Source organism: Lutjanus erythropterus, chromosome 19, assembly GCF_056507025.1.
Source record: "Lutjanus erythropterus isolate fLutEry1 chromosome 19, fLutEry1.hap2, whole genome shotgun sequence".
In the NCBI taxonomy this organism is placed as follows: domain Eukaryota; kingdom Metazoa; phylum Chordata; class Actinopteri; order Lutjaniformes; family Lutjanidae; genus Lutjanus; species Lutjanus erythropterus.
In genome coordinates, this window is record NC_139335.1 from 3,890,278 (window position 1) to 3,915,885 (window position 25,608).

General features: G+C 42.6%; 1 protein-coding gene across 4 annotated transcripts; it reads left to right on the forward strand.

The window, feature by feature from the left end:
* The first annotated feature begins 1,328 nt into the window (after nucleotides 1-1,328).
* LOC146309097 (uncharacterized) lies at nucleotides 1,329-25,381 on the forward strand. 4 transcript variants are annotated; one of them, XM_084744692.1, is made up of 43 exons: nucleotides 1,329-1,953; nucleotides 2,231-2,401; nucleotides 5,047-5,203; nucleotides 6,752-6,779; nucleotides 7,323-7,422; nucleotides 8,333-8,359; nucleotides 8,760-8,789; nucleotides 9,311-9,403; nucleotides 9,511-9,574; nucleotides 9,707-9,805; nucleotides 10,709-10,852; nucleotides 11,150-11,245; nucleotides 11,345-11,463; nucleotides 11,621-11,773; nucleotides 11,858-12,031; nucleotides 12,679-12,852; nucleotides 13,069-13,183; nucleotides 13,300-13,490; nucleotides 14,308-14,429; nucleotides 14,966-15,035; nucleotides 15,315-15,475; nucleotides 15,643-15,751; nucleotides 16,124-16,255; nucleotides 16,337-16,543; nucleotides 16,732-16,869; nucleotides 16,954-17,077; nucleotides 17,339-17,510; nucleotides 17,860-18,072; nucleotides 18,468-18,612; nucleotides 18,787-18,993; nucleotides 19,271-19,375; nucleotides 19,564-19,716; nucleotides 20,312-20,560; nucleotides 20,781-20,993; nucleotides 21,081-21,293; nucleotides 21,435-21,596; nucleotides 21,741-21,869; nucleotides 22,001-22,089; nucleotides 22,546-22,669; nucleotides 23,161-23,369; nucleotides 23,529-23,637; nucleotides 23,724-23,896; nucleotides 24,698-25,381. In XM_084744692.1, the coding sequence occupies exons 1-43, from the start codon at nucleotides 1,582-1,584 to the stop codon at nucleotides 24,939-24,941; spliced, it is 6,279 nt and encodes a 2,092-aa protein (XP_084600818.1). In that variant the 5' UTR covers nucleotides 1,329-1,581; the 3' UTR covers nucleotides 24,942-25,381. The 4 variants fall into 4 exon arrangements, with proteins under 4 accessions (XP_084600818.1, XP_084600815.1, XP_084600817.1 ...); XM_084744689.1 differs by lacking the exon at nucleotides 24,698-25,381 and adding an exon at nucleotides 24,468-24,610; XM_084744691.1 differs by lacking the exon at nucleotides 8,333-8,359.
* The last annotated feature ends 227 nt before the right edge of the window (nucleotides 25,382-25,608 follow it).

Here is a 25,608-nt window from a genome sequence, read left to right on the forward strand (position 1 = left end):
TGCTTCTATTCTCCTTGAAATCAGATAAAAAATTAGCCTACATTTACTTTTAATCAAACAGGAGAAGATTTTATTTCCATAATTTTATTTTTGACATTGTATTTCATGGTTATGACAGCGGGAACACTACCGCTTTTGTCCATAAGGGGCCTCCAAAATCTAAATAATGACTTTTTTCATAATCAATTAATCTGTTGATTATTTTCTTGATTAATCGATTAGTTTTTTGCTCTATGAAATGTCAGAAAATCCTGTTTATGAAAGACCAAGATGACGTCCTCAACTGTTTTGTCCAAAACCCAAAGATATTCAGTTTACTGTCATCGAGGAGTGAAGAAACCAGGACATATTCACATATGAGAAGCTAAATAAAAAACACTTTTTATTTAAAAAATGATTAGAAACAAATTAATTGATTATCAAAATAGTTTAATATTAATTTAATAGATTAACTAAGTGATCTTTGCAGCTGTTATGTAAATGTTCCTTGTAGCAGCTTTAAATTATAGAGACTGCGACTGTGACTGATGTTTTGTCCTACTTTGCTTGATGCTATGTTTTAATTTTGCTCTGTACATCAAAAAATATTTGCATGTTGAATCAAAATTTGATGAAGATGTTTAGTTTTTTTAGGATTAAATGCTTGATGGATAATAACTAAAGATTTCTTCAAACTTTAAAGCTGTTACAAGGAGTTTTTAGTTCTATGAAACAATTTAAATTTAACACCATTGTCACTATACGACCTACATAAGCAAACCAGACCGTAAGATCGACTGTTTCTATAGTTATTCTAAATGTTTGGATTCTCCTTGAAATCAGAAAAAATAGACATTTTACTTTTTTATGAAACAGGAGAGGATTTTATATCCATAATTCTATTTTTGTCATTATAGTTTATGGTTATGGTGGTGGAGACAATTCTGCTTTTGTCCACAAGGGGCCTCCAAAATCAAATGATGATTTTTGTGATCGATTAATCTGTCGATTATTTTCACGATTGGTCTATAAAATGTCAGAAAATGGTGTTCACGAAAGCCCAAGATGACGTCCTCAGATGTCTTTAGTTTTATCAAAAAATGACTAAAAACAATTAATTGATTATCAAAATATTGATTTACCATTTAATCGTTGGAGCTAAAGATTTTTTCAAACTTTAAAGCTACTACAAGCGTTTTTAATTAGTAATGAAACCATCTTAATTTAATACTGATGCCTCCATATGACCTACATAAGCAAACGAGACCACCTGCAGGAAGATTGTTCATTTTTATGTGGTTACGCATGATGTCTGCCACAGGGTTGGATTCTTGAAATCGCAGCACAGCGTAAACTTATGGGGGAAAAGTCTCTTTTGCCGCTGTCATTACACGGTTTGGCCATGAGGTCAAATAGAGTGTCTAAGTCATGCCCCTAAATTCGTAGCTTCAATGGCTAACGTGACCTTTTGAAGGGAGAAGGTTGTGATGTCAATTGCACGACTTCTGGGTGTGTGATCTTTCTAATTATGTGTCTTCACAGTCTGACAGTGGTGGGTCCACCAGAAGGGACGTGACTTAGGCATTATAATTCATCTTTTCAATGTTTGATTTCCGTTGTGTCCGCAGGTCAGAGGTCAAACCGACATCAGAGGTCAACGCGACTCCCATCGACCCAGCAGAGGCTGACCCAGTCGCCAGCGACAATCCAGACGTCAGCTCAGCCGCCTCTGAACCACCAGCAATCGACTCCGACGCCGCTGACACCAGCTGCACATCCGAGTCAATCGCCAACAGTGATATTTCCAACATGGCTGACCCGGCCACAGACGACAGCAAGTACCTCTTCCTGGAAAATGACTTTCACAACAGCGGGTTGGCGCAAGCCGATTGGGCGGCCAAGAAGATGGTGTGGGTGCCGTCGGAGAGGGAGGGCTTCGAGCCGGCCAGCGTAAAGGAGGAGAAGGGTGATCAGGTAATGATGTCATCGCTATCTGATGATCCTCTTTTTTTACTACGACTTTTAACCCTTCATATATTAATGCTTTAATGCTGACCACAAACTGACCGAGGGGCTGCACTGGAAGGAAAACACACTGGATTTAATCGAGCTCGTAATGTAACGTTAACTAGCTGTTTTGATGTCTCCTCACTCATCCTCAGAAATGTTCTGGCTCAGTCAGGAACGTTACGTGACATTATGCTCACTGGAAAACACGAAGCTGCATTAATAATTGTGTTTTTGGCTGCAGCTGCTGGTGGAGCTCTCCAACGGTCAGAAAGTGACGATCAACAAAGACGACATCCAGAAGATGAACCCGCCCAAGTTCAGCAAGGTGGAGGACATGGCCGCTCTCACCTTCCTCAACGAGGCGTCCGTCCTCCACAACCTGCGAGAGAGATACTTCTCCAGCCTGATCTATGTGAGGAACACACACACACACACACACACACACACACACACACACACACACACACACACACACACAAACACGCATTGTCAATGTAAAGTTAAGCCTGTTATTCTGAAAACAAAAGCCCACTGCTAAACAGCTGATCAGCTCACAGCGGAGGACTTGTCGTCACTTGTTTCTACACCAAAACCTGGGTAACCTGCCAAAAAAGAGGCAATTAACCCTTTTCCCACTGCCAGTAGACAAGTTCCTTGTGTCAATTTATAATGTTGTTCTTGTGCTCCTGCAGTGCTCTGCAGCCGGCCCAAGCTTGTCTGAAGAACAGAGGCAGGGGAAACAACTCACTTCAACCATAGATTGTGTATTAAACCTATTATTCCAGCTCCAACTCATTATTTGGACTGCGGTGCTCAGTTTTGCATGTGCCATTGCAACACGTTGCTGCTTTAAAACTGACTGTGGAGAAAGAAAGAATGTGCAGCACTTTAACATCTACATGAAAACCTGAATATAAAGAGAGCTGTGTACTAAAAAGAGGCCACTTGAGCCGAGGTCAGCAGGTGACTGCAGATCAGAGGGAACCCGCTGCTTCTCCTTATAAAACCCTTTGAGGTTCACACTGACTCCACGTTCAGGTAGAAAAGTCCATGTTTAAGGACTGAGTGCCGTCACTCTGCTCTCGACATAGACTCAGGATGTACTGAAAGGATCAACAGCTTATGTTTTTATTTGTTCAGTCAGTCTTACAAAGTCTAATAAGGTACTGGATGTAAAATTAAAACCCAAATCTGATGCATCTAATACAGACTGCCATGAAGATCACTGGAACTTAAGAACTCCAGTCCCTCCAGTCCATATATGAGCAGACAGTATCTGAGCAGCAAAAAAAAAAACATCATACGCTCAACTCTGGATATGAGCTGTAACCAAGTCATTGTTCTGCAAGTCTCAAGTCATTGCACCAATGTCCTAAGTCAAGTCCCAAGTCCTAAACTTTGAGTTTTGAGTCCAAAACAAGTCAAAATGTAACAGTGAGTCTCCAGCCTCATTGATTTTCAAAGTTCATTAGCTATTAAGTTAACGTTAGCTAAGCATTAGCTCACTAATTTTAGCCTTGATTAACCGTTCTTTGTCAGACTGAGTGAAGTTGGAAGTTCTCCTTCTGTAATTTTCGACCTGCATGTTTTGTATACCGCAGTTCACTTCCAGTCGACTGCTTTGTTGTTTTTGTACACACAAAAAAAATCTTTGGTGTATTTTTTTCCAACTGGAGCTCAGTAATGTTGTGTTACTTCTTCATGGTTCTTGTTGGATTGATCCAAACAAAGCGAACTTGGTGAATTAAATGCTGACTTGCTGAGAATGAAGAGCGTTAAAGAAGTTATGTAACATTTGCACATCTGAAAAATACTACTGCAGTCCAAACAGTGAGTTGGAGACACAGACTGTATATTAATTATATTCCTCCCCAGACTTGAGGAAGCTCAGGCAGGCTGCAGGAACCTGCAGGAGCACAAGATGAGTGCAACCTTGTCATTTGAAAATAATGGGTATTTGTTGGCTTCAGTGCTGATCGGCAGAGATGGAAACATGGCACGTATGTAGAGGAAATAAAGGCTTGTTGCCTCCGTCAGTAACTGCACCTGTTTTGTTCCTTCTTCATACAAATGTGCTGCCTGGTTTATCTTTTATCAGCCTAGACAGTGGATTAGCATTTTATTGCCTTTAAATTCTTTACACTGAAAGTCCCACATTATTTTGTCATCTAAAAGCTTTTATCATGAAGCAGCACATGAAGCAGGACATGTTTGGTTTCATCAGCAGTGACCTAACACAACTTCTATCAGCTGAAAGCAACCATGAAACAGTAAAATAAAGCAGATGTGGATGATATACCGAGTAAATTTAAGGAAAGGCACAGCACAACTGCTCATGTGGCAAGCCAGAGGATCTGGACTCCTAAAAGCTTAACGGTTTTCTTATTTTATGCATTTAATCTGGCAAAGACCTCAGAATGTATTTACCACCAGTAGGCCTCTGCAGTTAATTTAAATTTTAATGAAATCGTAATGTGACTTTCTGCAATTTTCAGATCACAGGAGGTACAATATTTGGTAAAAGCAAAATGTGTCAAAAACTTTTAACTATATGATTGTTGTGAGGCAGAGATATCCTGTCCTACACATTAGATTCTACAGACATTCATTTGGTACAGATTCCTGCAAAAATGCAATATCAGTCAAAATACTCGCAATGAGATACTTTTTCAACCTACCCACCAGTCACATTTGAGTGGTTGTTTTCACTCAAAAGGAGGCAGGGGTGTGCAGCAGGAGCAAAGGTTGCTCCCATCCATACAGACTGAGGTCTGGGCCCGTCTTCCTGATTTTAAGCTCCAGGCCTGATTGCAGATTTACAGCTGCTGCCAATCACTGCAGCTGTGAGGAGGAGGAGCAGGAGGAGGTGCAGTACCTGAACACTGAGAGCACAGCGAGAAACACACGACACTGTGGCACGTAACATTCAGCAACATGAGTGTATTTAGAAACATTAACAAAGCAGACCGGAAGTTGACTGTGATGTGACCTAACCGCTGTGACGTCAGGGTGTAAAACGGTGTGGATGTCTCCTGTCGCCTCCTCCCCACCTCACAGACGTACTCAGGTCTGTTCTGCGTGGTGGTGAATCCCTACAAGATGCTGCCCATCTACTCTGAGAAGATCATCGAGATGTATAAGGGCAAGAAACGTCACGAGGTGCCACCACACATCTACTCCATCACAGACAACGCCTACAGGAACATGATGCAGGGTAACTGTCTGTCTGTGTGTGTGTGTGTGTGTGTGTGTGTGTGTGTGTGTGTGTCACAGCAGCCTGTTGGTTGTTTTTTATTTAAAGTCACACCTGATGAATTAATTAATACTCACTTTCTTGTTTTAAGGTCTAAAGGCCCAAACGCACTAAAATCAATGATTGATATGCCTCATTTGATGTGTGTTAATTGATGCTCCTGTGGTGCACTGCAGGCTTCAGATTTGAAATGCCAACACCACAGAACCAGCAGTATTTTGGGAAAACACCGCTAATTCTGTCTGTTTATTTCTTTAACATTATTGATAATAGTTTGTTTCTTTAATTAAAAATGCAATACTCATGTTTTTTTTCAAGGCAGCCAGGATAAGTTTAGCAGTTTCACTCTAACAATTTGTGTCAGTGGGGGCAAATTAAATTACAGCAGACAGCAAACTGAACACCAACATACAGTGTGGAGATGAAGAGAAAGAGATATTGAATTGGAGTAAAAAGCCGTAAAGATGTCTGCCTCCTCTGAAATATAAAGGAACTAGATGGCGCTCGGCTTGTGGTGGCAAAATGTGAAAACCTCAACAGCAACAACATTTCTCTTCACAGAAATCATGACCTGGTTATTGAAGAAAATCCACTGACCTTGTTATGTAATTAGCTTTGTCTGAAATATATTTTTCAGTGCTTGAAGCTGCTACAAGGGGCTTTAATATTTTGTTGATTTTACACTGTAAAAAAAATAGTTAAGACTCTGAGCTCAACTCAGGGTCTTAAGTTTAAAAAATAAAAAAGAAGTTTTCTAAACTTCTAAAATGATCTAATATTCTAATTATCTAAAGTTATGTAAATAAAAGATTCCACCTCCTGCTTTTTAACTGGCTAACATACTATTCATTGTAACTTTGTCTGGAAAAATGTAAACACAGACTTGTTTAATCTGAATTCGAGGAGAATCTGACCTGGAGGCAGGAATTAAGAATAACTACATAGAAACAAATGATCTTCTTGCTGATGGTCTCGTTTGCTTATGTAGGTCAAACAGAAGCATCAGCATCAAACTGACATAATTTCATAACCAGTTATAAACCTTTTGTGGTAGATTTAATGACACAGCAAACACACATACAATTATCAAATGAAAGTTAAATAAAAATAAAAGTTGGCAGTGCGCAGCCCTGACTGAAGCCTCCGAGCGTGCCGTCTCGTCTCTGGATGGTCCACCGGTGACCTCAGACCAACTCCATACTTTCCATTCAGCTCCAGAATGGCCATACATGGAGCAGGGAGACAAGATTACAGCGATGGAGCCCCGCATCCACCTGCTATTTTTAGATGATATGAGTGATGGAGGCTAATCTCCCTCTGAACGAGATCTCAGAGCAGTTTTGCTCTCGTGTCCGCGTGAAGCAGCAGCACCACCACCACCGCCGCCACCGCCTCAGAGTTCATGTTTGGTCTGTTCAGCTTGGCTTCAACTAACGAGTTCAGCTCAGTCAACATTTCACATTATTTCCCCCCCTTTTAACATCAGCTTCTCTCTCTCTGTCTCCACAGACCGTGAGGATCAGTCTATTCTCTGCACGTGAGTCAAAACATACAACACTCGACCTTTTTCCATCACACTGTACCATGCATGTGAGCACACACACACACACACACACACACACACACACACACACACACACACACACACACACACACACACACACACACACACACACACACACACACACAAATGCATCGCCTTACATCCACTCCCTGGAGACTTGCTCTATTCTGAACCATGTTGTGGGAACCTGTGTTTTGTCCTCGAAAGGCACACGAGTTCCCACAATGTGGGCGGTGTGCAAATGTATTTTTTACTTACTTTAATTTGGGTAAGCAAGCATCTCCATACTGATAAAACTTGAGTGGTTGGACCTGGTAATTTTCTGGCAATTTTGCTTCGAAAATGTCTGCAAAGATATATAGATTATCAGAATTGTTGTCTATCAGCAATTGGATTAATCAACTACTTCCTTTGGCCTTATTCACAGTCCATATTGTTCAACTCTGTCTCTCTCTGTTATAATTTCTCTGTCTCTTCTTCGTTTCATCCTCCTCTCTCATGTCACTCCTCACCCAGAGGTGAGTCTGGTGCGGGGAAGACAGAAAACACCAAGAAGGTGATTCAGTACCTGGCTGTCATCGCCTCCTCACACAAGGGCAAGAAGGAAGTGAATCCCGTGAGTATAAACGTCCCTTTAATCTGGATCTACAGAGCAAAAAAATAAAATTAATAAATACATCACAATAATGAATTCCAAGAACAAATTATACAATGAGGGAGCCACAGATATAGAGTTTGATAGGAATAAATCACTAACCTCTAACAAAGACACATGACAAACTTTCATCCTCCCCAAACACAACATTTTTTTCACATTGGTTCACAGTTCAGCTCCTCATTCATGATATTTACTGAAACCAGTGGCAGAAGAAATAATCATATCCTTTATTTCAGCAAAAACTACCAATACCACAAGGTAAAAAATACTCAGAAAATTGAAGATACTCATCAGAAAAGTGCTCTTGAAAGTTTTTTGTGTTTTCAAGATACAATTATTGTTGCACTCGAACAACTTTCACAGCAATATATTTATTATATATTGTTAATATTATTATTATTATTATTATTTTGTTAATTGTTTTTGTTTATTATTGTGATATTATTATTTTGTTATAAATTGTAGTATAAATTTATATTTAGTAATCATTTTTGCGTACTTCTTATATTCCTATTTTCCATTTTCTTATGATTCATATATGCTTAAATTTATTTCTTTTCTAGGATAGTAGCAACTGTAATGTGACCTAATTTCTCTGTGGGGATCAATAATGTATGTCTGATTGTGATGGGAGAAAATGAACTCTGTTTGGCTCCATAATGGCTATCCTAAATTTAATTTCATTTAATTTAATTAGTATTAAAACTGATAAATTAAATGTTATTATATTATTATTAAATAGATATAACCAGTTTGGTTACTATCATTTGAATGTATTGTAGATGTCACTAAACAAATTATCCAAACAAAAATTGGTCTTAATTTGTGTCCAGTGTCACAAATTAACATGTTTTACTGTACGTGACAGGATGCAGTGGCTGCAGCTGTGGTCAAGGTGAGGATAGATGTTTGTTTTCTGTGATGCTGCTGCTGGGGCTTCTTCCAACTCTGAAGATATAAAAAGAGAAAAATCCTAAAATAGCAGTGAGATCAGTAAACGTGCCGTTAATGGAGCGGAGATCTTCGTGCCAGGTCTTCATATCTTTCCCACAAATCCTCCGTAACGCTGATTGAAAGTTACAGCTGCTGTTCGCTCATCTGCACACAATCCAGTGAAGAACTGTCTCTGGTTTGTTTAGCCGAGATTTATTGATGCTTGACTTTTGGCCCTGCTGCTCTGCTGCATCTCAAGCTGTCATGTGGCTCGCCAAGTTAGGGGGAAAACGCAAAATGTAGAAACCAAGAGAGAAGAGTTGAGTTTCTAATCAGTTTGTGTTCCTTGTTTCTTTCTGCAGCAGCAGCAGCAGGCAGGATCTCTGGCATTTGTGAGTATAAAATCTCATACTTCAAAGTTTAGGTGGCAGAAAGCTTTTTTTTTTTCACTCCAAAGTCTTCTGAAGTCTCATTTATTCCAGTGTGATGAAAAAAAAATTTCTGTAAGTCATTAGAATGAGAAACCTAAAAAAAAAGGACTTAGTATCTTGAAATAATGAAACATTTTCCAAAACAATGACCATCTCAAAATAATTAGTAACTAATTAGAAACCTGATCAAAAAAATTACTTAGTATCTTGAAATAATGACTTAATTATCTCAAAATAATGACTCGGTATCTCAAAATAAACATTCTCAAAATGATGACTTAATTTGTCAAAATAATGACTTAGTTTCTCATTCTAATGATTTACAGGATCTTTTTTCATTATAAATGTGCTTCCATATGGTTTGTATTAAACATACGTCTGTTTTGCATGTGTTGCCTGTCATGTTCATATTTACCATTAAAAGAATACAGAATAATAAACAGATCGACCGTACAGATGTGTAACGTTGTGATTGGCTGCAGGGGGAGCTGGAGAAGCAGCTGCTGCAGGCCAATCCCATCCTGGAGGCATTTGGAAACGCCAAAACCATCAAGAACGACAACTCATCGCGATTTGTAAGTTTTCTGACCGCTTGTAAATCAGCTGTCAGAACCACACAGACTTGTATTTTTAATCTCAGCGGTTGATGGTGTCATGAAGCTGCTGTCTCTTCGGTCCACAGGGAAAGTTCATCAAGCTCAACTTTGACGTGACCGGCTACATTGTTGGGGCCAATATTGACACCTGTATCCTTTTTTGTTTGTTTGTTTGTTAAATTCTGAATATAGAATTAAACCTAAAATAATATGCCATTTTGCTCGAAACATTAACTGAAAACAGATGTTGTTATCTGCTTAACCGTCTCCTGACTCGATCAGACCTGCTGGAGAAGTCTCGCTGTATTCGTCAAGCCAACACTGAGAGAGCCTTTCACATCTTCTATTACATGGTGGCCGGAGCCAAAGACAAGATGAGGGGTGAGCAACTACAATATGAGCAAGAGAAAACTTAAACACTCTTCTTACTCTAATATTTAATGGGCTTACAGCAATATTTAGCAGAGATTTACCTAAAAAGAAACTGCTTCGCCACAATTCCTGTGCCGTGTAAACGATGAAAGAAGAACCTGTTCTTGCTCTTTGCCAGTTTCCAGTTTTATTTAACCCTACACTCTGCCAGGCTGCCACTGTAAATTAGAATAAATTCTTCTTACCACGACATCAATCAAAAAATGCAGCTTGCAGCAACATTTATTCCAATGAGATGGAAAAAAACATCTGTGAATCATTATAATGAGAAACCTTTGCAAAAAAAATGACTTTCTGTCTCAAAACAGTGACACGTTTTCTCAAAATAATGAGCATCTCAGACAACAATGAAGAATTTGATCAAAATAATGACATCATTATCTCGAAATATTGAGCTAGCATCTAAAAATAATGACCGAGTATGGCAAAATAATAAGAAACTTTTAAATTATCTTGAAATAATGATTTAGTATCAAACTAATAAGAAACTTGCCCTTGACTTATCTCAAAATAATGACATCAACAAAACGTCGAGCACTAACGCATCAGTGTAGCTGGCTATGTCTGTCTTCTGATATATATATTTTTATTAAAAAAAAGTGCAACTACATCTTTGAAGATGTTTTTTCTCCTTCTTCCAGTCCATATAATAAACTACGCTAAACTTCCTAAACGTGTCAGAATATTAAACAGCTGTCTGGGTTTTGACAGTTAAGAAATGTGCCTGTGTGTGTGTGTGTGTGTGTGTGTGTGTGTGTGTGTGTGTGTGTGTGTGCGTGTGTGTGTGTGTGTGTGTGTGTGTGTGTGTGTGTGTGTGTGTGTGTGTGTGTGTGTGTGTGTGTGTGTGTTCAGAGGAGCTCCTGCTGGAGGACTTCAGCAGCTATCGCTTCCTGTTGGCGGGTCACGTGGAGATCCCCGGTCAGGAGGATGACATGATGTTTGATGAGACTCTGGAGGCCATGGAGATCATGGGCTTCACTGAGGAAGAGAGACTGGGTAATAGTTGCACCGCAGATCTTCCTGAAATTATTTACACACACACAAACAGAAGCATCTTACAGTAAGGTTCAAGATGAAATAAGTATTTCTTTCCCTGTATCCTAAAAGCTGGTGAGGAATATAACAATTTGTCAAATTCATTGAATTCCATAACTGTGGACCTCTAAATCTGGTATCCGCATTTGTGGTTTCAGTACTTGAATCATCCAAAGAAAGTCTTTTAGGAGATCCGCAACATTGCTGTACATTTATGCATCATCTTGATTGTCTTCCTGTCTTTCCTCGTCTTTGCAGGGATGTTGAAGGTGGTGTCCACTGTGCTCCAGCTGGGCAACATCAAGTTCGAGAAGGAGAGGAACAGCGAGCAGGCAACCATGCCGGACAACACGGGTAAGTACCCACTTTAAAATACCAACAACACCAGCACTTTAAGTTCACCTATGAACCTCTCTGACATCTTCTCCGTTTCATGTCACCCACCGACTCTAGCTGCCCAGAAGGTTTGTCACCTGCAGGGCATCAATGTCACCGACTTCACCCGCGCCATCCTCACCCCCCGAATCAAAGTGGGGAGGGAGGTGGTGCAGAAGGCGCAGACCAAGCAGCAGGTAACAACAAACCAAACCTCAGACGCAGAAAATAAATAAGAGATAGAATAGAATTTTTCCCTCTGAAATGGAGTTCCCCAAATGAATCATAACAAAAATTTCTCCTGGCTCTCTCCATCCCTCATCTGTATCCTCCTCCTCTCATCTCCTCCTCCAGGCTGATTTTGCGGTGGAGGCTCTGGCGAAGGCCATGTACGAGCGCCTGTTTCGTTGGATCCTGGCCAGAGTCAACAAGACACTGGATAAGAGTAAGAGGCAGTCGGCCTCTTTCCTGGGCATCCTGGACATCGCAGGCTTTGAGATTTTTGAGGTGAACCCTCACTGAAAATAAACATTTGAATACTTCATTGCTGTTTGTTTTTAATCACTGACTTCAAACGCTTCTCGGCTGCAGGACAACTCCTTTGAGCAGCTCTGCATCAACTACACCAACGAGCGTCTGCAGCAGCTCTTCAACCACACCATGTTCATCCTGGAGCAGGAGGAGTACAAGAGAGAGGGCATCGAGTGGAACTTCATCGACTTCGGCCTCGACCTGCTGCCCTGCATCGAGCTCATCGAGAGGCCGGTCAGCCTGACATGATCTGCTTTAACCAGGAGTTTGATGCATCTATAGATTTCATTATTCCAGTTAATCAGTTTCGGAAAGATACTTCAGAATGATCTAAAGAGGCAGCTGAGGAGCAGAGAGAGAAACTGTCACCATCTATTGAAAACAGTTTTGAATCAAAAATAGGTTGTTTGTGTGATCCATGTAGATCTGATGAGAAAAAGCAAAGCGTCTCTGTGGGATCAGTTCTCTGCCTGCAGGCCTGAAGACTCTCTTACAGTAGTGTTATGATAACCTTATATGACCATATGTCCAGCTTGTCCCGTTGTTCCAGGAACAATGAAAATAGCACAGAGGACATAAAGATAGGGTGTCTTAGTATAGAAACTTATTATTATTACAAATTCAAATATCAAGTTTATTAACCACATAATATATATCTTTTTAATTGTTCAAGTGTTCGAATGTGACAGTGAAGCTAAATTGTGTTGTAATTGTAGCGAAATCAAATTATAAATGTTATATCTAAGCCCTGTCATTTAATTAACAAAATAGGGCTTGCAATAGTTGTAAAGAGCCACACACACACACATTCTCTAAAATAAATTGTTAACTTAAGCCATTTGACCTGTCAGTGTCCTGAAGTATAACTCTTTGTCCTTCAGAATAACCCTCCCGGCATCCTGGCCCTGCTGGATGAGGAGTGCTGGTTCCCCAAAGCCACTGATGTTTCCTTCGTGGACAAGCTGCTGAACACCCACACCGGTCACGTGAAATTCTCCAAACCCAAACAACACAAAGATAAACTGATGTTCAGTATCCTGCACTACGCTGGCAAGGTGAGGATCACCGAGGGCTGCAGGAGTGAGACAATCGTCCTTCTTATAACTCTGAACTTTTGTAAATAATTAGACTGAGTTGCACAACTGATTCGTTCTAATCAGAGTTTGTTGACCATAAGAAAAACGGCTTTATCATTTGTTACATATATATATATTTTTTTTTTTGTCATCATGATCACCATCAACAAACATGGCTTCCATTTACATGTCCAGGTCGACTACAACGCAGCCAACTGGTTGACGAAGAACATGGATCCTCTGAATGACAATGTGACCGCTCTGCTCAACAACTCCTCCAGCAGCTTCATCCAGGACCTGTGGAAAGAATGTAAGAATGTAACCACATAGGCCTCATGTCCTCATAGATCCAGACTCTGCAGCTCCAGAGACAGAAGTAAAATCAGTGTAGGATTCAATTTTTCCTGTGTTTGTCCTCCATGTCAGTGGATCGAGTGGTGGGTCTGGAGACCATGACCAAGATGTCGGAGAGTTCGCCTGCCTCCACTAAATCCAAGAAGGGCATGTTCCGTACTGTGGGTCAGCTGTACAAGGAGTCACTGGGGAAACTGATGACCACTCTGCACAACACCCAGCCCAACTTCGTCCGTTGCATCATCCCCAACCACGAAAAGAGGGTAGGTCATACAGTATATGCTTTTTACATTAAGTTAATTTACACTGCTCACTTCTCAGGGCCATCCAATCTCTGTATGCACAAAGTGAGAGCCGTGTCCAGGTTCTTGGCTGCGCCTTATCACGAATCCTGTTTGTGATATTTGTGGACAGGGTCTTGAGGCGTAGTTATGGAAGGGAGGGGTTCCAGTTCAGTAGGCTGAGGACTGCAAAGCTGCTTTTTACAGATGATGTGGTCCTGATAACATCATTGATCTGTGACCTCCAACACTCACTGGATCAGTTCACATCTGAGTGTAAAACAGCTGGAATGAGGATCAGCACCTCTAAGTCTAAGGCCATGGTTCTCAGCAAGAAACTGGTAGATTGTCTACTCCAAGTATGGAAATGAGTCCTTGTTCTTGAGTCTTGTTCTCAAGTGAGGGGACAGTGGAGCGTGAGATGGGCCAGAGAATCGGAGCAGCGGGAGCGGTATGGTGTTTGCTTTACTGCACCGTTATGATGAAAAGAGAGCTTAGCCAGAAGGCAAGGCTCTGACTCTTCGTTCCTACTCTCACCTATGGTCATGAAGGGTGGGTCATGACCGAAAGAACAAGACCGCGGATACAAGCACCCTAAATGGGTTTTCTCAGGAGGGTGGCTGGCATCTCCCTTAGGGTTAGGATGAGAAGCTCAGTCAGTTAAGATGATATGTTGTGTTTCTTTTATGCAAGCCTTAAATGTTTGTAGGACAGAATTCTTGTCATTGCAGTCTACAGAGCAGAGAAAGTCTGAACTTAACAGGTGCTTATCGATTATTGTTCTGCTGCTGTTCTACAGGCGGGGAAGATGGACTCCAGCCTGGTGCTGGAGCAGCTCCGGTGTAACGGCGTGCTGGAGGGCATTCGAATCTGCAGGCAGGGATTCCCCAACCGCATCGTGTTCCAGGAGTTCAGGCAGAGGTGAGCAAACAGATATTTATACTGATGATGATGATTATTATTTAGAGGTATCAATAACAATATTCATAGTTCTGTTTGCACAATACATGACGTTATTAAATATCTCTGAAAACTCAAATCCACAAGAATCCTCTAACCAGGTAATACAGGGTCTCATTTAGCGTCTCACTCTTAAAAATAAGAGTTCCAAAAAGGTTCTTTCTGAAGGGCTGAAATTCTACCCATATGTGGATTTTTACTACTAAAAGACACATTTCCAGAGGCATTAAACAATATGAACTGCTACACCATGTAATGAGTGTGAATGAACACCCCAACAAAAATAAAATGATGCGTACATTAACAGTGTTTTAAACATTGATTTAAATGCAGTATTGTGGTTCCACCTTGTGACAACTGGAGGGCAGTGAACGCTCATGATTCTCCACCAAACTCCACCAACTCCAATATGTTTTCTGTTCTTGAATGGGAGCATCTGTAACATGAGCAATTTCCCCTGAGGATCAGTAAAGTATTTCTGTTTGTCTTGTTTGCAGATATGAGATTCTGGCCGCCAACGCCATCCCAAAGGGCTTCATGGACGGGAAACAGGCCTGCTGTCTGATGGTGAGCTGGATGGGCCTGAACATTACAGATTGGTGCCGATAATTTCTGCAGTCCCAGTGTTGGTCAGACATGACCTGCTTCAGTGTTACATACTGTGTTTCTTTCTTTTGTGTTGCAAAAAACAGAGGTTTCCAATTTACTCCCCTTCTGTGCTTCCCTTGTGTCTCTGGAAATTAGTGTAAAACTAAGCTGACAAGTATGATTTCTCAAAAAAGGTACTTGAGCAACTCTAACGGCGCAAATGTAACTTGTTACTGTGGACCTCTGCTCATCTTTCAGGTGAAGCACCTGGAACTGGATACCAACCTGTACCGTATTGGTCAGAGTAAGATGTTCTTCAGGACAGGAGTGTTGGCCCAGCTGGAAGAGGAGAGAGACCTCAAACTGACCGTCATCATCATCGCCTTCCAGGCGCGCGCCAGAGGCTTCCTGGGCCGCAAGTAAGACACACTAACGATTATACACTGAGATTTAAACATATCTTAATATCTGTTACAGCATTTCAGGAGCCCAGTGCACAAACTTACCTTACCATCTCAGATGATTTCACATCTCTCACACACGCAGATAAACACATTTACATCTTACTGATGGTGTGTGTTCTCAGAGCGTTCAGTAAACGTCAGCAGCAGTTGACCGCCATGAAGGTCATCCAGAGGAACTGCGCCTGTTACCTCAAACTCAAGAACTGGCAGTGGTGGAGGCTCTTCACCAAGGTTACACTCACACACACACACACACACACACACTCACACACACACACACACACACACACACACACACCAATGTTTATGGGATAATGTACAGTGAGCAGGTCTTTATTGTGAAATAAATCCTGACTGACTGTCGAATCATCCTGAAGGGGATCCCGTTTATTATATGGTCACTTACCAAGAAAAAAATATTTGGCACATATTTATGTGACACAAAATACTTTTATGCCATTAATTCACAATAGTGGCTGCTCACTGTACATTATCCTGCCTGTTACATGCTTATATATCAAAAAGAATCAGTAATATGACATAATGAATAAATAAATAAAAGAAACCATGTCTGACTTGTGGATGTGTCTGTCTGTGGTCCAGGTGAAGCCGCTGCTGCAGGTCACCAGACAGGAAGAGGAAATGGGTCAGAAAGAGGAGGAACTGAAGGCAGCGAAGGAGGTGGCAGCCAAGGTGGAGTCCGAACTGAAGGACATCTCCCAGAAACACACCCAGGTGAAATAAACATAGTATTTTATCTTTTTTTTTTAATCTTAAAAGAACATTTCCAGAAATGACAGACGTCTCTGTTGGTAGCTGATGGAGGAGCGTGCCCAGCTGGAGAGCAAGCTTCAGGCAGAGACGGAGCTGTACGCCGAGGCTGAGGAGATGAGGGTGCGCCTGGAGGCCAAGAAGCAGGAGCTAGAGGAGGTCCTGCATGAGATGGAGGCCCGGCTGGAGGAGGAGGAGGAGCGCGGCCTCACCCTGCAGCAGGAGAAGAAGGACATGGAGCAGCAGCTACAGGTGGACAAACTTTATTGTTGTACTTTTATTATCAAAAACAAATTTTACAATTAAAGCTAATGTGTATGATTTCTGCATTATAATGTCTATAAACAAGTCACATCAGATACATTTTCATGTGCATCTCATGGTTGTTTAACAGTGAAAAAAAGACTCATGTTAACAGACCACACGTTGCTTTCCTGCAGCTCATGGAGGCCCACATAGCCGAGGAGGAAGACGCCAGGCAGAAGCTGCAGCTGGAGAAAGTGGCTGTGGAGGGAAAAGTCAAGAAACTGGAGGAGGACGTTCTGCTCATGGAGGACCAGAACAACAAGCTGCAGAAGGCATGAAGAAGACGCAGTTTTGTTTTGTGGTGTTTGATTCACAGCAGGCACTGTTCTTATGCGCTCTTGTGTCTCTGTTTGCAGGAGCGAAAGCTTCTGGAGGAGAGGATGGCTGATATGAGCTCTAACTTGGCAGAGGAGGAGGAGAAGTCCAAGAACCTGACCAAACTCAAGGCCAAACACGAGTCCATGATCTCCGACCTGGAGGGTTCGTCAGCACAGACAAAATACTCGACTCATATCAAGGCTGCAACTGATTATTTTCATTATTTAATCAATTAATTGATTAGTTTGGTCAGTAAGGTCAGAAAACCAGGAAATACTCACATTTAAGAGGCCGAAATCAGAGAATTGACCTTTTCTTTAGAAATTACTCAAACTTATCAAATGAATTTAATAATCTCACTGGACTGAAAATGAGCTTTAATTAAGAGACTTCCCTGTCATCTGTGTGTGTGTGTGTGTGCAGTGCGTATGAAGAAGGAGGAGAAGGGTCGTCAGGACGTGGAGAAGGCCAAGAGGAAGGTGGAGGCAGAGCTGGCCGACCTCCAGGAGCAGTACGCCGACCTGCAGGCCCAACTAGCCGAGCTCCGGGCCCAGCTCGCCGCCAAGGAAGAGGAGCTCCAGGCCACACAGGCCCGGTAAGAGGGACAACACAAATAGATGATGTTCATAAGTATAACATGTTGTCGAACAGGAATAACCTCAGAAACCTGTAAAACAAAGCAAACAAAAGTTTTTCTTTTTCCCTTCCTCATGAAGGTCTAGATGTTTGCTGCCAGGAATAAAATGCTGGAGGATAAATACTATTATTTGAAAGTACTGGCATTGAAAACATGTCATTTTTAAGTGATAAATGTCCCCCAGGGTTGGTAAAAATCAACCGAACAAAAAGAATTTAGGGAAAAAAAATGGTTTACACTGCGTATGTCCTCACTGCTGTCCTCAGTATCACAGGTGAAAACTATTTAAGTGTGTCCTTGTCCACAGCTTGGAGGAGGAGAGCAATCAGCGTGGGTCGGCGGTGAAGCGGGTTCGGGAGTTGGAGGTCCTGCTGTCGGAGCTGCAGGAGGACTTGGAGGCAGAGAGGTCGGCGAGGGCGAAGGTGGAGGCGGCCCGACGGGATCTCGGAGAGGAGCTGAATGCTCTGCGCTCTGAGCTGGAGGACAGCCTGGATACCACCGCCGCCCAGCAGGAGCTCCGGTCCGTATGATCATACACGACCTCTGACTGATCCACACATTCCAATTAGACTTTAAATCAGTTGTGTATGTTGTTGGCACCTTGAGGTGCAGAAAACCAGCTACATTGTCTACATTTGATCAGGATGTTATGCTTGCATTTGGAGAGGCTGAATGAATTAATTGCATTTCATCTGCCCGCCAGTAGATGGTGCTAGTTGATAAGACATACTTTTTTCTTTTTTTTTCTGCATTTAAGACAAAGCTAACATCATTTAGTCTAAAAGTGGACTGTAAATGATACACAGTTCTGTCATGTAAATAACAGTGTCATCATCATAAAAGTTGACTTTTTTCAGGCTGTGTCGCAGTTGGATACGTTGTGGTGATGTCCTCTTGTCTGTATGTGACTGACAGAGCGAAGCGTGAGCAGGAAGTGGCCTCGCTGAAGAAAGCCATGGAGGATGAGGGGCGGAGCCACGAGGCTCAGGTCCAGGACCTGAGACAGAAACATAGCCAGGCTGTGGAGGAGTTTAGTGAGCAGCTGGAGCAGGCCAAGAGGGTAGAGTTCAACCACACAGCATCACATTACAACAATTTACAGTTCAGTCTAGATTCTAATTTGGGTGCAGAGATTTCTGCCTTCATCACAATAGGTTGTTGTTTTATTACTTTACATCTATTTCATTTTAAAACCACTCACAGAGGCGGACTCTGTCACTGTCTCTCCCTTCAGGTGAGAGCTGGTCTGGAGAAAGCCAAGCAGGCTCTGGAGAAGGAGGCGGCAGATCTGAGCGCTGACCTGCGATCGCTTGCTAGTGCCAAACAGGACGTGGAGCACAAGAAGAAGAAGGTGGAGGGTCAGCTCAATGACCTGCACTCGCGCTTCAATGAGAGCGAGCGGCAGAGGAACGAGCTCGGGGACCGAGTCTCCAAGATGACGGTGAGATATAAAACTACTAATGAAATAACACTGAAGCACGATAAACTAAATACTGCTTTTGGTCTGTATATTTACTGTAGATATATGAAGATACAAATATCTCAGTTTTAAATACTGAAGGTTAAACAGTAACCAACTGAAAGCTAAACAATGAATCAACAGGAAATTAACAGATAATTTGTTCATTTTGATTTGTTTTCAAGTTGATTTAACTATATATTTGTGAGCTCAACACCTTTCTTTTATCCCTCCTCATTTGTCTCTTCGTCTCGGCCAGGTGGAGCTGGACAACGTGACGAGTTTGTTGAATGAGGCGGAAGGAAAGAACATCAAGCTGAGTAAAGACATCTCCGGTCTGTCCTCCCAGCTCCAGGACGCTCAGGTAACAAACATCAGTTTATAAAATTGTAATTTTGTGAATTTTATTCAGTTCTCCCCAAAGAACTGACATGACGTCACCAACGCCGACAGGATATATCTTCTGGAAATTTGCAATCACCAAAGATATTTCAGTCTGGATTGACTGACACTTTTCTCCTCGTCTCTTTCTCCCTTGTCTTCCTCCTTCAGGAGCTGCTGTCGGAGGAGACCCGTCAGAAACTGAATCTGTCTGGACGTCTGCGTCAGATGGAGGACGACAGGAACAGTCTGATGGAGCAGCTGGAGGAGGAGACGGAGGGCAAACGGGCCGTGGAGAGGCAGGTGTCCAGCCTCAACATGCAGGTCAGTAACTTAAAACAGATATTAGAGTGAGAGGAGGTCCATCAGTGTATATCACACACACAACAAACACAATGAGACAAAAAACAACATAAAAGACACAGCAGGACGAAAAAGACTTTGAACACGTAACAAGATGTAAAAAGACCTAACATGATGAAAAAGACAAAAAAGACCTAACAAGATGAAAACAGCATAAACGACTTAACAAGATGAAAAAAAAATATAAAAGACAGAACAAGATAAAAACAATGTAGAAAATGTAACAACAAAAAAGATGCAACAAGACTAAAAAAGACGATCCAACACAAAAACGTCATAAAAGACATAGCAACACGAAAAACAATGTAAATTACATTACAAGACAAAACCTACGCAGAAAATATAACAAGACTAAAAAGACACAACAAAATGATAAAAGATGGAAAAAGATGTAACAACACAAAAAAGACCAAATGAGACGTACCAAGACAATTAACTTTTATACTGTAAGTACATTTTAGGGCTTGTACTTTTTCACTTTTATAAAAAGACAGAAGTTGAATCAGTACTTGTACTTTCTTTACACAAGTAAAAGCTCCGTTTCGTCCTCTATCAGCTGTCGGACTACAAGAAGAAGCTGGATGAGGTGTCGGGGACGGCGGAGCTGCTGGAGGAGGGGAAGAAGCGTCTGCAGCGCGACCTGGATGCAGCCAACAACGAGTACGAGGAGAAGGCCTCGGCGTACGACAAGCTGGAGAAGAGCCGCATCCGTCTGCAGCAGGAGCTGGAGGACGTCCTCATGGACCTGGACAGCCAGCGTCAGCTCGTCTCCAACCTGGAGAAGAAGCAGAGGAAGTTTGATCAGGTCTGACTTTACCTGTCTCAGACTGCTGAAGCTTCATATTAACTTCAGATAAACTCTGGAGCATATTTTTGCACAGAAGGACAGTAGATTTAGTCCAACACATTAAACACATTTTAGGAGAGTGTATATTGTGTGGATTGATACAGAGACAGATTCCATTTTATAAGACAGGTTTTTAAAACACAACGTTCTTATCTCCATTTGTCCTGGTGTTGGTCAGATGCTGGCTGAGGAGCGTACAGTGTCCTGTAAGTTTGCAGAGGAGCGTGATCGAGCTGAGGCAGATGCGAGGGAGAAGGAGACGCGGGTGTTAGCTCTGGCCAGAGCGCTGGATGAGAACCAGGATGCTCTTGAGGAGGCGGAGAAGACCGTGAAGGCCCTCCGAGCTGAGATGGAGGACCTCATCAGCTCCAAGGACGACGTGGGAAAGAGCGTAAGAGGAGACACATGACTGACAGATACTTTTTATTACAGGAGGTGACATCATGTCTGATTTCGTCTTCTTTCCGTATTCTGTCAGGTCCATGACCTGGAGAAGGCCAAGCGCGGCCTGGAGGCCATCGTGGATGAGATGAGGACGCAGATGGAGGAGCTGGAGGACGAGCTGCAGGTCGCTGAGGACGCCAAGCTGCGTCTGGAGGTCAACACTCAGGCCCTGAAAGCTCAGCACGAGAGGGAGCTACACGCCCGTGATGAGATGGGCGAGGAGAAGAGGAAGCAGCTCCTCAAACAGGTGGAGTACAATCTACTGCTGGTCAGACCAGGGACCTCATTTCTAAAACTTTGTGGAGAATCTGCATAAAAAAAGAGGAAATGTACAAATGTCAAAAATTTACAAAATGATTAACTGTCCTCCTTGCTGTCTGTCCGTCAGGTGCGTGAGCTGGAGGCGGAGCTGGAGGAGGAGAGGAAGCAGCGAGGTCAAGCGTCGGGCAGCAAGAAGAAGCTGGAGGGGGAGCTGAAGGACATGGAGGACCAGATGGAGGCCACCAGCAGGGGGCGCGACGAAGCAGTCAAGCAGCTCCGCAAGATCCAGGTCAGCACACACAATAAACAGGTTCTCATGAGGTGTGGTTGTAAGACTACTTTGGTAAAATCAGTCATTTTACCCAACAGAATATCAAACTGCCTCATTTAGGTTATTTGTGGTACTGTGTCACTCACTCTGCTCCCCTCACAGGGCCAGGTGAAGGACCTCCAGAGGGAGCTAGAGGACTCACGTGCAGCCCAGAAGGAGGTCCAGGCCACAGCCAGGGAGTCCGAACGCAGATCCAAGACCATGGAGGCCGAGATCGCTCAGCTGCACGAGGTGAGGCCTGCGGACAGTTCAGCTTCAAAAGAAAAAACTGGTCATCAGTTATGAAATGAGTCGATATAGATCCAGTCTTGCCTTATTCATCCCAGCATCATCACCTGTCTGTCTGTCTGTCTCCTGTCCAGATGTTGGCAGCAGCTGAGAAAGCTCGTAAGCAGGCGGAGATAGAAAGAGACGAGCTGGCTGAAGAACTGGCCAGTAACTCCTCTGGAAAGTGAGTGTTTTCTGATACTAAAAAAAACTCTATTAAGCTTAAATATAATTTGAAAAGCAGTGAAACAGGATAATGTGGACATATAATTTATTTTTAAAAATCAGAAGGTCTTCATACCAATGAAATATACATTCATTCGTGAAAAACAGGTCTGGACCTCATGTAAACTGTGTTTGTATCATAGAGAAAATTCAAATTATGAGAAAAATGGTGAATGGGACAAGTTCCCCTAAATCACTTGAAAAACCAACATGTTTGGCTGTTCCCACAGTCAGGCTGTAGCAGTTACATGATTTGTAGTGTTAAAAGGAAGTTGAACCACTTTTTTACCTTCAAAAATATAATTTTTTGTGAGTGGAGAAGCTGAAAAACTTATGAATGGGCAATGTCACCCTCTGACATTCACTTTCCAACCTTCCTTCATCTCTCATCTCCCCATCATCCTCCTCCGTCCAGATCGATGCTGTCTGATGAAAAGCGCCGCCTGGACACCAAGATCAACCAGCTGGAGGAGGAGCTGGAGGAAGAGCAGGCCAACGTGGAGAGCCTCAATGACCGACTGAGGAAGAGCCAGCAGCTGGTAGGTTGAAGCCTGCAGTGGACTAGAGAGGGTTGAGACTAGATGGGTGTAGTGAGGACTGTAATTGGTGTTTTGCAGTCAAGTTAAATTTTATGTTTTAGACAGGAAGTGCCTGATTTTTAGGAATGTTATGAAAGTGAAAAAGGCAGTTTTATGTGGGAGTTAAAGGACACATAAGGATCAAAGGTAAATCTGAGATTTCTTGAGGCCATCGAGATTAACTATATCATTTAGATAATGACTTTTGGAGATGTTCGGGGCTGAGAGCAATACTTGTCTGAGTTCACCAGCAAAAAGTTACAGGTCATTTGTGTCCCCAAGACAAGGCTCTGCAACCTTCATGATCAAAAGAGACCATTTTGGCCAAAAAGAGAAAAAAAAATCTGTCTGGAGCTGCAACCATTAAAAGACCTCTGAAAGAATGTAACGCTGGCTGAGGACAGTTCAGGCAGTACGTGTTATCTTGTCCTGTCCTGCCTGCGGTGGTGTAGGTGGATCAGCTGGGTGCGGAGCTGGCAGCAGAGAGATCTTCCTCTCAGAGCAAGGAGGGATCCAGGCAGCAGCTGGAGAGACAGATCCGAGAGCTGAAGGCCAAACTGCAGGAGCTGGAGGGACAGGGCCGCTCCAAACTCAAATCCTCCATCGCCGCCCTCGAGGCCAAACTGAGAGACGTCGAGGAGCAGCTGGAGATAGAGAGCAGGTAATGGTGCATGGTGGGAAACAGAGTTCAGTTCCAAAAGTTAACATTTAAAGGGATAGTTTTGAAGTGGGTTGCATGAAGTACAGTGTAAAACATAAATAAAACAGAATGCAATGATTAGCAAATAATTTTGATATTTTGTGTCATCGTGTTGTGCAGAGAGCGTCAGGCCAACGCCAAGAATCTGCGTCAGAAAGAGAAGAAGCTGAAGGATTTAACCATCCAGATGGAGGATGAGAGGAAGCAGGCGCAGCAGTACAAAGACCAGGTAACTCTGATCAAAACATCAGTAAAATGTTCCACTGTCATTTATCATCAGTCATACTCCCGCTAACATTTCTCCCCTCCGTTCAGGCGGAGAAGGGCAACGTGCGGGTGAAGCAGCTGAAGCACCAGCTGGAGGAGGCGGAGGAGGAGTCTCAGCGCATGGCCGCAGCTCGCAGGAAACTGCAGAGGGAGCTGGAGGAGGCGAGCGAGGCCAACGACACTCTGAACAGAGAGGTGGCTTCACTCAGGAGCAAACTGAGGTACGACAGGGCAAAGTGGCGGGGAGCTGGGTGAAACCAGAAGTGTGTGGAGGAGGGAACAAGTTGTTTATTTGTCATATCCACATACAGAGCACACAGGAACAAAGATTTGTTTCTCACAGCTCAAGGTGCTAAGAGACATAAAAATATAGAAAAGCAAACATACAAAAATATGAAAACAATAAAAACAATCTGTTTGTTTGTTTTTGATTTTGGTGAATGAGAATCAACCCTTTAACAGACTGAAGTCACACAATAACACAAACAAACAAACAACAGATCGAGGCAGCAGTAGACCAACAGCTCCAGTGTTCTGTGAGGGAGTTTGGTTGGTTTGGACAGAGTGATATTTGGCTTACACAGCAGCAGTTTTTTGCCTGACAGCAAAATAAAGCATGAAAATATTCTTGTGTGGGTTTGCAATGACAGAAACTACATTCATTCTTTATCCTACTCCTTTGTAATTAAACTCTTTGTCGTGTCTGAGAAAAGAACTGTGAAGGCATGAGATCATTTGTGATTTCCCATTTCCTCTTCCTCCTTTCGTGTCCTGTTTCACACCTGTCCTCAGACACTAAACTGTCCTCACAGCTTCCTGGGAACTTCTCCTCTTCCTCGGCGGGCTTTTTACTTCAACTTCCTCATCAGTTTACACCTGCTGCAACATTTCAGGGGCTTCAACTTTTTAAAACAAAATCTCGCTTTGCAACGCTGCTCTCTGTTCTTCCTCTATCCTTCATCTCCTTCTGACCCTCCTCTTCCTCCTCTTTCTCTTCCTCCTGATGTGTCGGGTGTTCCCAGGCGTGGCGGCAGTGGCGGCGGGGAGGCGGTGTACGGCAGCCCCAGCCCCCGGAGCATCAGCAGCAGCGGCGGCGGCAGCAGCATCAGGAGCTTTGCCCTCGGAGGGAGCATCAGCCGGAGGAGCACCATCAAAGAGAACTCAGTGGAGCTGCATGAGGAGGAGCCTCGCTCCCCGTCTCCTCGGGCCCTCACCCCCCCTCTGGAGGACTGCGGGGATGGTTACACCTACGCCCCCGACGAGTAGACGGACCATTATCCTTAAAGTAAAGTGAGCAGAAGCTGTTTAACACTTTACATTTTAATTTAATTTCCTTTAACAATAATCTAAATGTTCCTGAACACAGAAACACAGGAGTCTCATAGATGTTTTAACTATGAATTCATTTTAAAATGAAATTTAAGTCATTACTCAGACAAGTTAGGGTAAAAAAAAGGGTTTAAAAAAAAGAGAAGAAAAAAGGTAATTTGTCCCAACAAAATAGTGCACTTTCATGTTCATTTCAACACATCCATGAGTTGAAATGCTCCAGTGGTCACATGACATTATCAGTGCTCTGTTTTTAATTATCCAGAGTGTCAGTCAAACAGTTTTCGACTGAGTTGCACCAATAAAGATCAGTTTAATCTAGGATTAGATTTTACAGATTTAAAATTAAGCAGAGCTCTGTTGCACAGTTTAAAACTGATCTCTGAACTGACTTTAAAACTGATTAAATAGTTAAATCAATATGGAAAGGCCTGCATACCCACATTAAAATAAAGAAATATAAAAAATTTGAGTGTAGTTGGGACCAAGTAAGTATAAAAGAATAGGGAAACCTGTTAACTTTCAGCTGCAACACTAATCTCCAGCTGCTGGTTGATCCATGATAATTTAGGCACAAAGTGAAGAGGAGCGAGTGTGTTTCATT

Excerpts from the sequence above, each read along its gene's own strand:
- LOC146309097 (XM_084744692.1), top strand. The coding sequence starts at position 1,582 with ATGTTTGATTTCCGTTGTGTCCGCAGGTCAGAGGTCAAACCGACATCA. Across the intron at positions 11,774-11,857 it reads CAGGCTTTGAGATTTTTGAG|GACAACTCCTTTGAGCAGCT; the intron begins GTGAACCCTCAC and ends TCTCGGCTGCAG. Across the intron at positions 23,370-23,528 it reads CAGCTGGAGATAGAGAGCAG|AGAGCGTCAGGCCAACGCCA; the intron begins GTAATGGTGCAT and ends CGTGTTGTGCAG.